We start from the raw sequence: 14939 nt of genomic DNA on the forward strand, positions 1-14939 counted from the left end.
TAGCTACTGTTTTTCTCCCCATTTTATAGATGAAGAGACCAAGGCACACAGAAGTTAAGTAACTTTATAAGGTCCCACAACTAATAAGCGGCTAAATCAAATGAAATTGAACCCAGGCAGCCTAGCTTCAGAGTTTAGACTTTAAAAATAATCACCAAGCTATCTCTATTATGAAATAATAAAGCTTTACTTAGTGGTATTTTCAACATTTACTTTACAAAGTAATGTGGGTATTGACAGACAGTAAGATACTGTCTAAATTTTCTGCCTGTTCTGAATTTTTTCCTGCTCTGAATGGTTGGTGTTATGGTTGGGTCATTGACCAGGTTTGAGACTTTTGAGGTAATGGGATGGGATTTGCAAGACATCAATTTTCTTTCCTACTTTCTCAGAATGAATTATGGTGGGTAGGCAATTGCTGCTTCTAACAAAGAATAAGAATGCATTGCATTCACGAAACATGAAGCTGCAAACAAGAAAACAATACAATAAGAACAAGGTTGTTAAAAAAAGAAAAAGAAAAAAAATTGAAAAAAAAAAACAAGGTTGAGCAAGTGAGTATGGGAGTGACAAACATTCTGTTGTTCTTTTCTTTACTGTGCATGAATGAGGTTATAGCCTGTGGGCTTCCTGCAGTTCCTGTGTGCATTTTTTTTTCCTTCTGGTGTATCGCTTTTCTATTAGGATCAGGAGGTTGATGACAAATATGAGAATCAGGATTAGCTATTCCTGAGAGTGTGCCTATGTGCATTTCTGTAGACCCTTACTCTTATTCTGCCACCCACCCTGCTTGCCACTTACTGGACTCACCTAAGGAGTGACCAAGGATGGCAAATACCTGGAGTCTTTTTAATTCCTGGGCTGCTTCAATCCTGCCTCCTGAGCCCAAGGAAGGTAACACCTGTTGAGTGCACCACTCTATTTCTGAGCCTGGATTTTGCTTCAGAACCCTTCGTAACAGTGCTCCCAGCAGCCTCTGTCAGTAAGATACAGCATTAATAGAACACCTACTTACCATCTCGGACTAGACCCGTAGAACTAGGTCTGGCTATGACAGAAAAATCAAAATTGAGACCTGGAAGAGGGCTGAGATACCTGCGCCAGCCCTTTGCCTAACATGAAAAAAACTGAGGCAGAAGAAGGCAAAGCCACTTGTTTAAGGTCACCTTTCTACTTCGCAGCAGCACTGGGATTTATTAATAACAGATTTCCTGCCTCCTAATCCAGCAGTCCAGCTCAGATGCCTCTGTACCGCCTGTCTGAACTCAGCTACCCAGATTTCTTTGAGTCTAAAAGTTTTCCAGCTTCAGAGTATTTTTGCTGGGGCTGCAATATTTGTCACACCTTCCACATTGAACATGAGATGGGGGCCAGGTTGCGCCATTAAAGCTAAATATGAAACTTGTTTCTAGCTTGTTGGGTAAGGACTCACTGCAGTTTCTCTTGGAGATGGCAGCAGAAAGGTGGGGCATGTAGCCTGCTTGTTGCGTCTGCAAGGGACACCTATACCCCTGTCCTTGTCATATGACCCAGGGAGCCACTTGTCTCATGGCATCTCAGGGAATGCAGGAGCTGCTCAGGGAGCCCTTAGAGTGTCCTGGTTAAGAGTGCAGGCTCTGAAGTGGCATAGACCACACTCTTTAAACCCAGCTTCCCTACTTATTCACTGAGTGACTTTGGGCAAATGATTTCTCTCTCTCTTCCTGAGTGTCCTCATCTGTAAAGTGGCTGTATCTTAAAGGGTTGTTATGAGGATTAAATGAGACAATGCATGTACAGTGCTTAGCACAGTGCCTGGCAGGTACTAATAGTAGCCTCAAGTGATGTCACAGAAAATGGTGGAACAAGGCACTCCAAGAATTGGTCCTGCCACCGAACAACTATTAAACTGGCAAAAACGGTCAGAATCAACCTTTTCAGAAGTCCGGAATCTAATTTTTAAGAACCTCACATCTATTAGGGGAATGCTTAATGAAGAAAGAGGCTACTAAATTTTGACATTTAAGAAAATCGGGTCACTGGCTGACTGCTGCGATAACAGGAAGGAGAATGTAAAACTGAATGTACAGACAAGAATGAGTCACTAAAAAAATGGGTGACTGCACCCTTCAACAAGCAACAATGGCATACCATAGGGAGAAGGGAGAATCTGATTTCCATAGCTACCACGTTACAAAATTTAAAATGTCCAGTTTTCAAAGAAATAAAAGACCTATAAAATGGGAAAGTATGGCCTATTACAGGGAAAAAAAAAAAGAAATTGACAGAAACTGCCCCTGAGAAGGCCAGTCACCCGATGTTGGCATCCTGGAGTTTAGTACAATTATTAAAAGAAAACTGTTGGTTATTACAGGAAATGCCATGCTTTCTTTTGGTTTTACATTACATGAAGAATAATTTAAATATTTTGCCCATTTCTCTTAGTGGGAATTACCATTAGAGGGAAAATGACCAGTTTGCACTTGAGGGAAATTAAAATTCAGAAAATTTTACCCTTAGAGCTGGCCTTGAAAACACACACACTCACCATTCTGTTAATTTTTGAATGCTCACATAAATGAATAAAGTTAGATAACATTCTCGGGGGCGGCCGGATGGCTCAGTTGGTTAACAGCAAGTGCTCTCAACAAGGTTGCCGGTTTTACTGCGCCCCTCCTTCTCCCCTGTCCCTAACTAGATTGAAAACGGCAACTGGACTTGGAGCTGAGCTGTGCCCTCCACAACTAAAATTGAAAGGATAGCAACTTGACTTGGAGCTGATGGGTCCTGGGGGGGGAGAGGGCAAAAAAAAGCCACAACACAACTGTTCCCCAATAAAGTCCTGTTCCCCTTCCCCAATAAAATCTTAAAAAAAAAAAAACTAGATAACATTCTCTATATTTTAAGTTAATGATTAAAGACATTTTAATGTGACACATTCATTATTCTTGTTTGAAATATAGTTTATTTGGTTGACATAGAAAATAATGCCTTTATGCCACAACCTTTCACTATCCTTGACTGCTCAGACATGGTATATTCCTAATTTCTTGCCCTTCAAATGCTACTGGTGTTGCCATTAGCATGAGGGCTTTTCTCCTTTCTCCTTTCCCTATTGAGTCACATGAGTCATAGAAGCTCTTCTAACCTGAGTGGGTTTGGTTAGAAATCTGAGATCATCTTGAAAGTAAGGAATTTTTCTTCCCACAGAGACTCAGGGACACAGAGGAATCATTTGGCAGTGAACAAAAGTTTAGATTGCCTATGGAATTGGCTGTCAACATAAACTGAGAGCCCGAATTCCAGGCTACACCAGACCAGTTCTAAGCAATTACAAAAAGCCTAATTTGTGTCCTGAAAGATCCACTCTGTGTGTCCCAAGTTCACCAGTGAGTGGACTGGCTACCCTCAACCAAGTCTCCTTTTTGGTCCAAAGCAGTGGCAGTAGAGTTGTACATTTGAGAACAGAAAGCCTTCATTCACACACATGTTGGAGCACTGGCTTGGAATATAACGTAGGAGGGTGCAGGGGAGGCAGGAACAATTGTTCCCCTAGCTTCCTTCTAGAAGAGGAGTTTGCTGGTGAGAAAGACGAGCAGGATCTGAAGGGCATCCGCGATGGGGCTGAGGAAGATCCCGCTGGCCACGCTGCTGGTTGTGGTTAGGGTTGAGGTTGGGTTTAGGATTCGGGTTGTGGGTAGGACATGGGTTCTGGGTGGCCTGGTCGTGGAGATGGTGAAGGGTGACGTTGTGGTCATTGCTGAAAAATAAATGGCATCAAAACTTCTGTTGGGTGGTGGGTGGGCACTAGAGAAATGAGGCTAATGTGATGGAACACTGGAGCCAGAGTTCATGAGCAAAATTTAATAAGCATGTCTGAAGGGCCAAGTGTGTGTAGAGGAGGGGGAAAACGGGGGGTAGAGAATACCAAGGAACAAAACATCAGTAAGAAACACTCTCTACCCTTAAGATCTACACAGTCCTATGGGGGAAGGAATTCATACTTAATTTATGTAACTACTTAATTTGTTGTTGGGTGGGTTGTCGGCCCTCAAGGATCCTCAGTGTATTGTATTAGATCCATCAGTGCAAATATGATCCAGAATGGCACAGATTTTATTTTTTTTCTTGCTAATTTCAAAGGTTGCGTATAAAGCTTGTAAGAACTAGATACCATCCAGATCTGAGAGTGGCTACTCCTGTTTTAAGTAAGCCGAAAGAGGCACCATCCAATCCCCTGAATCTCTGTGGTTTCTGAGGCACTGGTCATTTTCCCATCTAGGGATATGACCACACATTTGTTTTCTGAGGTTGCCTGGCTGAGAAGCAGAGAAAGCCAGGCCTGTAGCCCTGGGGTGTGGGAGGTGTCTGATCCTGGAAAAACTGGAGCTTGGCAGTGATACCTCCAAGGGTCTGAGTGGACCACAGTGGGGACTATAAGGAAGAAGGGAAATGTCCAGTGATTTGCTTAGGCCATACATTCTTCTGACTTCCTGGAGGGTGACTTTAGGTTCTGTGGCGTTGTCTTATTTAGCATTTCTCCAGGGCAAATGTTTCTCTAGCATCTCACTGAGTCAGAAAGTCTGACAAAACCACTTTCTTTTTCTTTTTACAACTGGATTTTATTAGCGTGTAGCTAAGGAGTCCTGACTAGAAACAAACTTCTTTTCTTCCTTCTTTCTTAGCATTTATACCAGTGTTCATCTCGAAAATGTCCTTGAGAAAAAAAATAGCATCCAATCTTTTCAGAGGAAAAACTACCAAGGAAACAGTTAAGGCTTGCATACAATAGTTTCATTAGGCATAATCACTTTCAAATTTATTGTTGAAAATAGACATTTCTTTTGACTACATTTGCAGTGTACGACGGGCAGGAAAGTGGGCAGTATGGTAGGTGTATTTCAGTGTTCTGGGGCTCTTGAAGACCTGTTATCTGGACACTGAGAAAGACTAATGTTTCTGGTTCTTGGTTGAGCCTTGTATTTAAAAGCTTCATTAAAAACAAAAAAAAAAAAAGACTGTCTTTACAGTTTTGATGTAAGTCTAAGGAAAGTGTAAAATGTATAAGATGTGGAATTTAAGGCCTAGTTTTGCCATTTACTTTCTGTGTGGCCTGAGGCAAGTTACCTATCTTTTCTGAACCTCAGTTTCTTGAATTTATTTTAGCTCCCTCAAGGGAGGTGAGAGAAGGAAGGGGACAGAGATGGGAAAGAAAGGCAAAGAGCCTCAGGGTGGTTTGAAGGTGAGGACTACAGACTGAAAGACCAGTGAAAATTCCTGATGGTAATGGTGGTGGCCAAAGGCCACTCTGAGAACGAATGAAATATTTGGTATTTCTATGCTTTCAACCGTTCTTTGTGCAAATCTGCCCCTCCTCCCTATAAAGTCTGCTATATCTATCTATTAAGGCTTTGTGTGAGTGGGAAGTCTTTGTGGAAATTGAGGAAGGAGCTGATTTTCATGTTGGTGTCTATGTGTTGTTGAATAGAAACATCTGAGGAAGCAGGATTCTGGAGCCACGGGTGACTGTGAGACTATAATGCCCTTGGGAATTGGCAGAAATCTCGGGGATGGCTTTTGTAGTGTACAAGGCATAGGATAAGCGGTTGAGCTAATCTTATGTAGATCTCAAGGTGTTAGAAGGCTCAACTGATATTTTGGTAATGCATGATTAGAAGATTTTTTTCTACACAAAGTAATTTTCCAGGCTAATGGAGTTCACTGCTGGATATGTAAATGGAATGCAGAGGAACTTACCTCGTTTTTTCAGTGTCAGAGAAGAAAATGTAGCCATTCTGTGGAAACTGATAGTGAAGGCTCTGTAGAGGGTAAATCAGTGAGATTAGATAACGGTGAGGACCTTAGCTGTGGAATTCACAAGTTCAGCTCACATTTCTGCCTTTCCAGAGGATCCCAACCTCTTAATTCCTTTTGTGGTTACTTTCTCTACAGGACAATTAGCAGATCATCAAATACTGGTCTGTTCTATATTGTCCTAAATAAGATCCTCCATGATCTTGCTCAAGAGAAGATAATGTCCAACCCCACCCCAACTAACTTCACCACCCTTAACTCCCTACAGGCTGGTGATATATACCTTTGGTCTTTGTTCAAGCCACTCCTGCCTGTAATATCCATCTGGGCCACATCTGCCCACAGATTTAAAAGGAACTCTATGAAGTTGTTCACCCTGTTATTAACTCAGACAGACCTCCATCAGAGACAGGCCCCTCGACTGCATTGTCTTGTTATGAGCCTCACCTCCCACTAGAGGACCAGCTCCTTGAGAGCAGGTTCTGTTAGCAATAGTGACTGACACGTAATAGGTGCTTAATGTTCATGAAATGATCCGTAGAGCTTGGTCTGTTGTTCTTATGTTAGTGGGTCCATTATTATATTAGTCTCTTGTTCATATATTCAACAATTAATTAATGAGAGTGTACTACAAAGCCAATCGCTATGCTTGTGCTGAGGGGACAGTGGTGAACCAGACAGGCATGGCTCTTACACTTGTGGCACTTACAGTCCCTACAGAGAGACAGATTTTAAATGAATAATCAACGAAAGAATTAAGTAATTGACCACAGTGGTGACATGTACTCTGATGAAGCAGTGGCAGTTGTGAGAGTGAATAATGGGGAGCCGGAACTTATCTGGGAGTTTAGGAAATGCTTTCTCGAGGATGTGATGTTTAACCTTAGTAATTATTTCTGTATAAGCTTTGCCTCATCAACCCTCACTGTAAAAGTCCGTGGCTGGGGACCTCGTCACATCCAACACAGTGGAATGTTGTGCCCTATCCAACACAGTGGAATTCCCTGCTTTCTATATCCCACATCATCTGTGCTGCTCCTCTCTCCTTGTCAGCCTTGTTGACCAAGACCATCTGTGTACACTGTAAACAGGCAGAGAAGCCAGTGCATCATAGCTGGGTGTGAGATGGGAAGGGTCAGGAGACCACACTGTCAGTGGGATTGTACTGTTTCTGTTGCAGATTGTCACTGCCTGGTCTTTTATCTGTTGTCACATGGAGTATGGAGACTTTAAGGAGGTGAGATGAAAGGAAAGGCATTGCCCTATTTAGTCTTGGCTGACTTCAGGTCGTGAGGCTGGATTATAGTAGCTCTTGCAAGTCACTCTGTGGGAGCCAGCGAGGTCCAAGCAGGCACGGACCATGGCGGGTGAGGCGGGACGGCTTCACAGCGTCATCACCGCTATCGTCCACAGACTTGGTGGCTGTTCACAGTGAACATGGCCTGATGGTCAGACCTGTCCTTTCAGTACAAAATGGCAATCCAAAAATGTAAAGACCTCTCAAACAGTTGGTTTCTAAAGTAAACTTGACAACAAGTCCCTAGCTGGGAGGAAGTGTTTTTGTTCAAGTGTAATGTGAGCCCCCAGTTGAGCTCACCTCCGAATGAGAGTGTGTCCATCTGGTGTGACACTAGGAAGTCAGGTTTATTACACAATCATCACACTTTCTGTTAGCAAGCCATTTCGAGAATGAATCTATGTTTTAAAAGATGATTCTCCAGTTTGAATACAGAGAATTTGAAGCAAACAGGATGCCCAGTGACAAGGATTCTTTGCTTGACCAAACTTTAGTCAGGCTCCCAAAAGTTCTCCTGTGCCCATCTGTGTACTTGCTTGTAAAATCCAGGTTTAGCAAGAGCCCTGCTAAGTCAGTTTAGCAAGAACCTGTTACCCTTGATATCTGGTCAGCCTTATGTCTGATTGGGTTCCTCATCTCCCATCCCCCAGGTGATGTCTGGTCACCCTGGCCTACCTTCAGAAACAATCCTGTTAGGCCAATTCAGCCAGAATCCCCCTTACCGGCCTTGATGTTTCCTCTCAGTAATTTTCCATCCACTGACCCCCCACCTTCTCCTTGGCTATAAATCTCCACTTGCCCATGTTGTATTCAGAATTGAGCCTGGCTCTATGCTGAGGTTTCTTTTCTCCTATTGCAATAGTCCTGAATAAAATCAGTTATTTATGTATGGATTCATTAATTCATTCATTTCGCCTTACTGTCTAGTTCTGATTTTCTTTAACACCAGTTTTCTGTTAATGTCAAGCATAGCTGGTGTGTATGTGTGTGTGTGTGTGTGTGTGTGTGTGTACTCTTAGAGATAAAAGGTAGGACAAAGAATGGTGGATAAGTACAGAAAAGGAGTATAAATACTTAATTCTCCACATCATATTTGGATTGTATTTTGAGTCCTCCAAGATCCGTGTAAAATTGCAGACACACAATAGGAAATTGTAAAAGCCCAAAGCAAATCATATATAGGTAGGTTCTTACTGTATCTTGACTGCAGTTACGTTCATGGAATGAGGAGATTCCCAGTAGGCCCTGAGGAGTGTGCTGCGTGAGTCCTTCATGTGATACAAGCTGCTACTGTTGCAATCCCGGTCTGCGCTGTGCCATACGCCTAATGAGTTGTTGTTCATGTCCACTGCTCGCAGGACTACAGAGCTGACATTGTTATTCACAGGAACTGATACTGTGAGAAATGACAAGGAAACAATCAGCCGTCTATGCACTAAGACAAGGGATGAGAGTCATGAAGCCAAAATTAAGTGTGCAAAAAAGGAAGTTACAAATAGCATGTATATATAGTGTGGCCCCAATTTTGTAAAAGAAATTGAAAGAAGTCTGGAAGGAACGACATCAAGATATTAACTGTGGTGAATTCTTGGTAGTGGGATTACAGATGATTTTAATTTTCATCCTAGTACTTTTTTGTGTTTTCTAAATTTTCTACAGTAAAAGGTGGACAAAAAGAGACATATACTCTGGCCCTGGGTGAGAGTCCAGCCTGGCTCTTAACTTCTTGAGCCTGGTTCTCATGTCAGATGAGGGGATAAAGCTGCTCTGCCCTTCTCTTAGGAAGTGGAGTGTGGGGAGGTTACGGGTTGATGCATGTGAAAGGGTCAGCTGGAAGCCCTGGCAAGTACTTCCTGAAAATTGGGAATAGTATTTCCAAGTCAAAGTGAAGCCCATTTCCTGGTCCTACTGAAGCTCTTGGTTTCTGTTGTTGAGGGTGAGGGAAGAGGCACCTCTGAACCCCAGGAGCCTTCATCCAGGTACCTGTCAAATAACCCCTTTGGGTTCCCTGACCTTCCCCACTTAGGTGAGTCTTCTCCGGTGACCTAGCCTAGCATGCACTCACAGGAGACTCACTGACACTTGTTAATCCCACTTGCTAATTTCAGCATTCTGTTGAGTAATGGGGAGGGAATTTCAAGAGACTATTTCAATCTGTCCATTTCCTCCCTTAGAAGATCCCTTCTGAATGAATTCCTCAATGCTAAGGTGTTCTCTGGGGCCCTCTCAGCCACTCACAGATCCTTCAGAGACTTCTTCACAAAGTAAAGAAAACCGACCATGTAGCACAATAGGATCTGACAGTCCTGGTTTTGAATTCCAGCTCTAACATTTAGAACGAAGTCATGTCAACTCTGAGCCTCAGTTTCCTTATTCTTCATCGCTCACTCCACAAATATTTATTGAATGCCCACTTTGTAATAGCAAGCCGGGTTGTAGGTCTGGGGATAATGGCGTTATCGCTTATTATATGGAGATCACGATATGGAGGAGTAAAGAGAAGAATGCAAACACCCACTTGGTGGGTGTTAAATTGCAGTTGTTATTGTTATTATTTTTAGCACAAAATACTTCTCTGTTCTGTTTGTTTGTCCTTGCCAATGAAGGTGGGCTGAGCCAGATCCCATGGGCCCTGACTTGTTCGGTGAGAACCTGACGTTTGTCCTAGATGTGACAAGTGATGGTATCATCCAGATAGAGATCAAGTCTGTCAGCTCTCCCGTGGCACGCTCTTCCATCTGTCCTTTCTTCTACCTTCCCTCTCTCACTTTGGCTTATGTCCTCTTTTCTTCTCTCCTAGGCATCTGTATTATTTGGATTTCTGGCGTCTAAGTTCTCCTTTCAGGCTGAGGTCAGATCAGACTTCCATATACAACACTTCCGTCAGGAGACACTCTGTTCCAAAACCTTCAAAGTGTCCTTCTCTCTAGAGCATCTGAACATTTCCGCTTTTATGGTCCTTCTGTCAATTCCAGTAGCCAGCACATGGCTTTCGTGACCCTCTAACTAGCTCATGGTGCTGCGTGTGCCGCCTCTCTAGGCGCAGCCAGTCTTCCTCTGGTTCTGCAGACACACTTGTTTTCCACCTGCCCCTTGCCTTTGCTCACGTCTGGCTGCCTGTGTGAATTCTCACTTCGTTCTCATCACACATGCCATCCCCCTTACTCTCCAAGATCCTGCTTATGTCCTACCTCCAGGCCAATTCAGCCCTCTTTCCCTCTCACTCCTGAAACATTTATGTTTCTTACTGTAAACTTCAGTGTTTAATTACATTCTGGCTTGTACTGTATACCGTGGTTTCATCTGTGTCAGTATCTGGCCAAGCCAGTGCTGGGCACCTGGAGGGCACTTTGTACTAACTACTAACTGATTGATTTACAAAGTTGTGCATCTGATGTTGTGTAGTGCCCTTAAAGCTGAAGGTTCAGGGGGAAAGGCAGGCAAGTTACATCCCTATTGCCCATAGCAGTAGAAGTGGAGGCAGACGTTTACCCAGCAGTCTTAACATAAGTGGCACTGTATTATGGGTTTCTTTCAATGATATGAAGACAGACCCAGGGAACCTGTTCCACGATATTGCCTGAGCTGCATTGTGTGTTGAGGCCTGCCATGCCATTTATACATGACTTACCAGGGTCGACATTGGTCAATCGTATAATTTATAAACCCTGAAATTAAAAAAATTTCAAAATCAGAATAAGGAGAAGCAGTTGGCCGGTGTGGGCATTTACTCATCTCCCTAAAAGTCCCGAGTCCCCACCCAGTCCTGCAAGATAATCTACAAGGACATCCTGGAGACTGTTTTGTAATTCTAGGTGTGGAGCCTGGCATGTCACACCTCTGTGGGCACGGGATTTTTCATCTCAACTTAAATCATTCCTATGGTGAGTCAGTGTGTCCCAGGACTATAGCATATTTCTGTTCTGAGGTGAAGTTAGGTGCTGTTTGGGGAAGGGTTTCGCATGTCTGTAGGCATTCCCAGAATCTTAGTTCCTTTCATCCTTCCCCTTTCCATCTGCTCCGCCTACTGCCTCTAAATCCTGTGATTTCCCTTTCACCCAGCACGTCTCCTTTCAAGGGGTCTTTCCCTTTTAAGGGGCCTTATGGATTATCTTTTGACTCTTCTCTCTCCTGTCTTCCTACTTTCAGAAGGCTCCTAATCTCTCCCATCTGCACCTCCTTCCCCATCTTCACAAGATAGGTTTCCCTTTCTTCCATTTCAGCAGCAAAATCCTTCACCTCATGATATGTTATCTTAAGTCAGAGGTCTGTAACCTCTTTTGCAGTAGCCCCTCTGCCCCCCGGGCCCTTCTCCATATATAAGGTCACACGTATGCCCTCCACGTCTTCATCTTGAATAACAAGATTATCTTCCGTGCCCTGTTGGACAAGATCCACTGCCTCAGCGAGCAGGACAGAGTGAGCTGTATCACAACCAAGGGACTTAGTGACAGTCCCCGTGAAGAAAATAGAAAAAAGTACAAGCTGCCATGAATGTGTGAAGGCAGGCTCCTGTTGAAGTCATTTTCCTGTTGAAGCCTGGAATCTGTAGATCATGAGTGTGGGTATCAGAATTTGGTTAGAGTTTTGAGGGGCAGGATAACAGAGTCGATAAGAAGACAGGCTCTGAATGAAGTTGGACAGCCTGGCTGAACAAAGCTGGACTGTTATTTAGGTTCAAATATTAGCTATGTTACTTACTAGTGACCTTGGGTAAAACTTGAACTTCCCTGAGAACTGTGCCTCAGTTCTCATCTGTAAAATGGGAAGATAATAGTATTGACTCTTAGAAGAATACCCAGCATATAGTAAGAAGTTTCAGCTCTCTTACTATAAAGGAGGGGTATATAGTTTACTGGTTAAGGGCAGTCTCTAAGGATAAAACGCTCGGGTTCATATCCCACCCAGCTCCACCATTTAAGTAGCTCTGTGACCTGATCAAGTCACTAGGATCTCTAATTCTGTTTTCTCATCTATGAAACAGGAATGACAGTGGAGTCTACCTAATAGGCTGTTACGAGGGCTAAACGCATGAATACATGTAAACCACCATATTACATGTTGTTGCTATGAAAGTAATTAGAAAACACTTGCCTTCACTTGTAGGTTTAGCTGATTCCCAAAGGAATATTTATCAAATATTACTAGGTACCTCCGAGTAAAGCACTGGATTAGGAATGAAAAGAACAAGACTTAAGAGCTAGTTCTGCCACTTACTAACAGTGAGACCTTGAGCAAGTCATTTAATTTCTCTCGGCTTCAGGCTCCTCCTATATAAAGTGGGATAGTAAAACTTGCCCTGTCCTGCTCACTAAATTTTTCACTCGTGGACTTAATGTGAACAGTGTCTCCTGGAGCTGTGCAATATACAGTCATGCACAGTGGGACTCTTATCCAATGGATGTGAAAAGACTGCAAACTGTGAAACAATTATGATCCCTTAAAATAATAAAAATGCCCATTTTATTTAAGTCAGAGAACCTTCCACAGGTTCTCTTGCTGGGGCTCAGTTATCCTGGGCGTTGGAACTTAAGGACTCCTGTGGCTCAGGTTGGCACAGGGAACATGCAGAAATAGTCCCACCCAACCCAGTGTCTCACATATTCTCATTCTGTCCCCCTTCCCATCCAGGTCAAAAACACATTATGTGTAACTGAGAGCAGAGATGGAGAGTTATATTCTAAAATTACGGTTCACTCCCCTTAGAGAAAAAAGACAACAGAGAGAATGGCTTCTACTTACTTGTGTAGAATGTGTCGCTTTCATAGACATCTGGATTAGCCTTGATGCCTGGAGCAGTGTTGGGGACGATCTGAATGAAGAGCAGGCAGCTGTCACTGTAATTTGCAGAGCTGGCAGAAATAAACAGCATTACGAGACACGGAAACAGCCCCAGTGGCAGCAGCGTGGAACCGAGGATGGCCATGGTCTTGATCTGTTTGGAAATTGCAGGGCCTGGAACTGGTTAAGACCTACCTACCTCACCTGTTTATATGCTCTAGGACTGCAGCTTCTGGGTGAGCTCATACTTGCAAATCCTCCTCTCACCCCTCCCTAAAATGAACTGGCTTCTGGAATTTGTCACCATGATTCTTTATCAATTCCAGTTTCACTCAAGAAGGAGAATGTACTTACTGATCATGGATTTATTTTGCGTCTGATTCAGCTCAGTACCTACTATTTGAAGAAAACTTGAGAAAGGTTTAATGCTGGCAAAATAAATTCAGGGTTGAGTAATCATCACATACCTGGCCCATTTAGAAGCTCCACTTTTTTCCCTGAAGGTAACTCAGGCATAAAAGCTTTCTTAGAACATTATGTACCCATTTCCAACTCTCCTTAATTGAACATATTGCCAATCCCAGTTCCTTTTGTGACTAGCATAGAGCTAGAAACATTGTGCTTGTGGATTTATTTATTTATTTGGAAACAAACAGCTTTGGTCCATCTTGCTCCTGATAACTTTCCTCCATAGCACCATACAACAAGGACACTACTACAAAAAAAAAAAATCAGAAAACATGGTTTTTCATATCTCTTCTCTGATTTTTATGATTTACTCACTGAAGGAGAAAAGGGGGAAGAAGTAGTCTACTATGTGAATAGAAAGAAAAAACTGTAGAATTGAATCAGTGTGATATTTATAAATGTTTTTTTTTCTAGAGAAGTACTTACAGAATAGTGGAGTAAGGATCTCTGAAAAATGTACTCCTCAAGAGTAACAAGAACATTAGCAAAAATGGTGAAAAATCAACTTTTTATGAACTCTATGAATTAACCAAAAGCTTCCAACAATCTGAGGAGCATTTGTTTAAGAAAAATGGCTGAAGTCGCATTAAGCACAGTAAGCATTACGGCATTTTAACTTGCCCTATTTCCACCCCCTCACCCTGTGGTAGCCTTAGAAACCAACAACCTTGCAACTGCGGTAGCCATGAGGACCAGCAAACTGGCAGCCAGTGGAAGGGGACAGATGAGTTTGGAGCTCTCCATAAAGCCTCATTCCCAGAGAATTGTCACTATGTGACCTGTCTGGAAATTGCCTATAATAGCTGCAGTCTCTGGACTTGTGTTTATTTGGCCTGACTCAGAATGTTCTCTTTGTAAACACCTTATTGCTAGGGTATTTGTTAAAAAATAAAGAGTGGGATTTTTTTTTTTTTTAACATTGTAGCTGCCTGAGGCAGTGGTTCCAATTGGAGCTGAGCTAACAAGGAGCTGAGCAAAAAATGAAAAAGAAAAAACTGGGGAATAAAATGTTAGTTGGGGCCTTTGAACAGCTCTGACAAATTCCTGGGAATCTAGAAGGCCATGTGCATGTGCAGGTATGTACTTGCCCGGGAAAGACCCAAGAAATCCCTAATTTCCTATTTCTACCTCTGAACAAACAGGAAATTAAGGCTAAGGCAGAGATGTAAACTGTTTATCTGATCAGTGAAGGCATGTCCCAAAACACACACACACAGAGGAATTTGGCAAAGGTTGGGAGACTTAATGATTCAAGACATTAGAGAAAAACCTCTGTCTATTCATTAGCTGCCTAAGCTAACCGAGCAGAGCCTTCAGTGGCCACACATGATAAAGAATATAGGCTTTAAAGATTTAATTCTGAAAAATTTCTAAACAAACAGCAGCAGCAATAATCAACAATAACAAACAATGGGAACTACAACAAACCCTGGGAGTGAATCTGGTGTCCAGAATGGCCAATTATAATTTTTAAATGTTCAGTTTTCAACAAAAAAATAACAAGACATACAAAGAAATAAGAATATATGGTCCATAAACAGGAGAAAACTCCTAACTAATAGGAACTGTCCCCAAGGAAGCCCAGATATTGGATTTATTA

The 14939-nt window shown here is 42.6% G+C and overlaps 1 protein-coding gene across 1 annotated transcript; it reads right to left on the reverse strand.

Annotated features, from left to right (window-relative positions):
• Window positions 1-2933: 2933 nt before the first annotated feature.
• On the reverse strand, window positions 2934-14308 carry PLET1 (placenta expressed transcript 1). Its single transcript, XM_081064412.1, has 4 exons — window positions 12833-14308; window positions 8285-8486; window positions 5737-5798; window positions 2934-3739 (listed from the first exon to the last, which is right to left on the reverse strand). The coding sequence occupies exons 1-4, from the start codon at window positions 13014-13016 to the stop codon at window positions 3543-3545; spliced, it is 645 nt and encodes a 214-aa protein (XP_080920538.1). The 5' UTR covers window positions 13017-14308; the 3' UTR covers window positions 2934-3542.
• Window positions 14309-14939: the final 631 nt, after the last annotated feature.

This window comes from Rhinolophus hipposideros (genome assembly GCF_964194185.1).
Source record: "Rhinolophus hipposideros genome assembly, chromosome: 10".
Lineage (NCBI taxonomy): Eukaryota > Metazoa > Chordata > Mammalia > Chiroptera > Rhinolophidae > Rhinolophus > Rhinolophus hipposideros.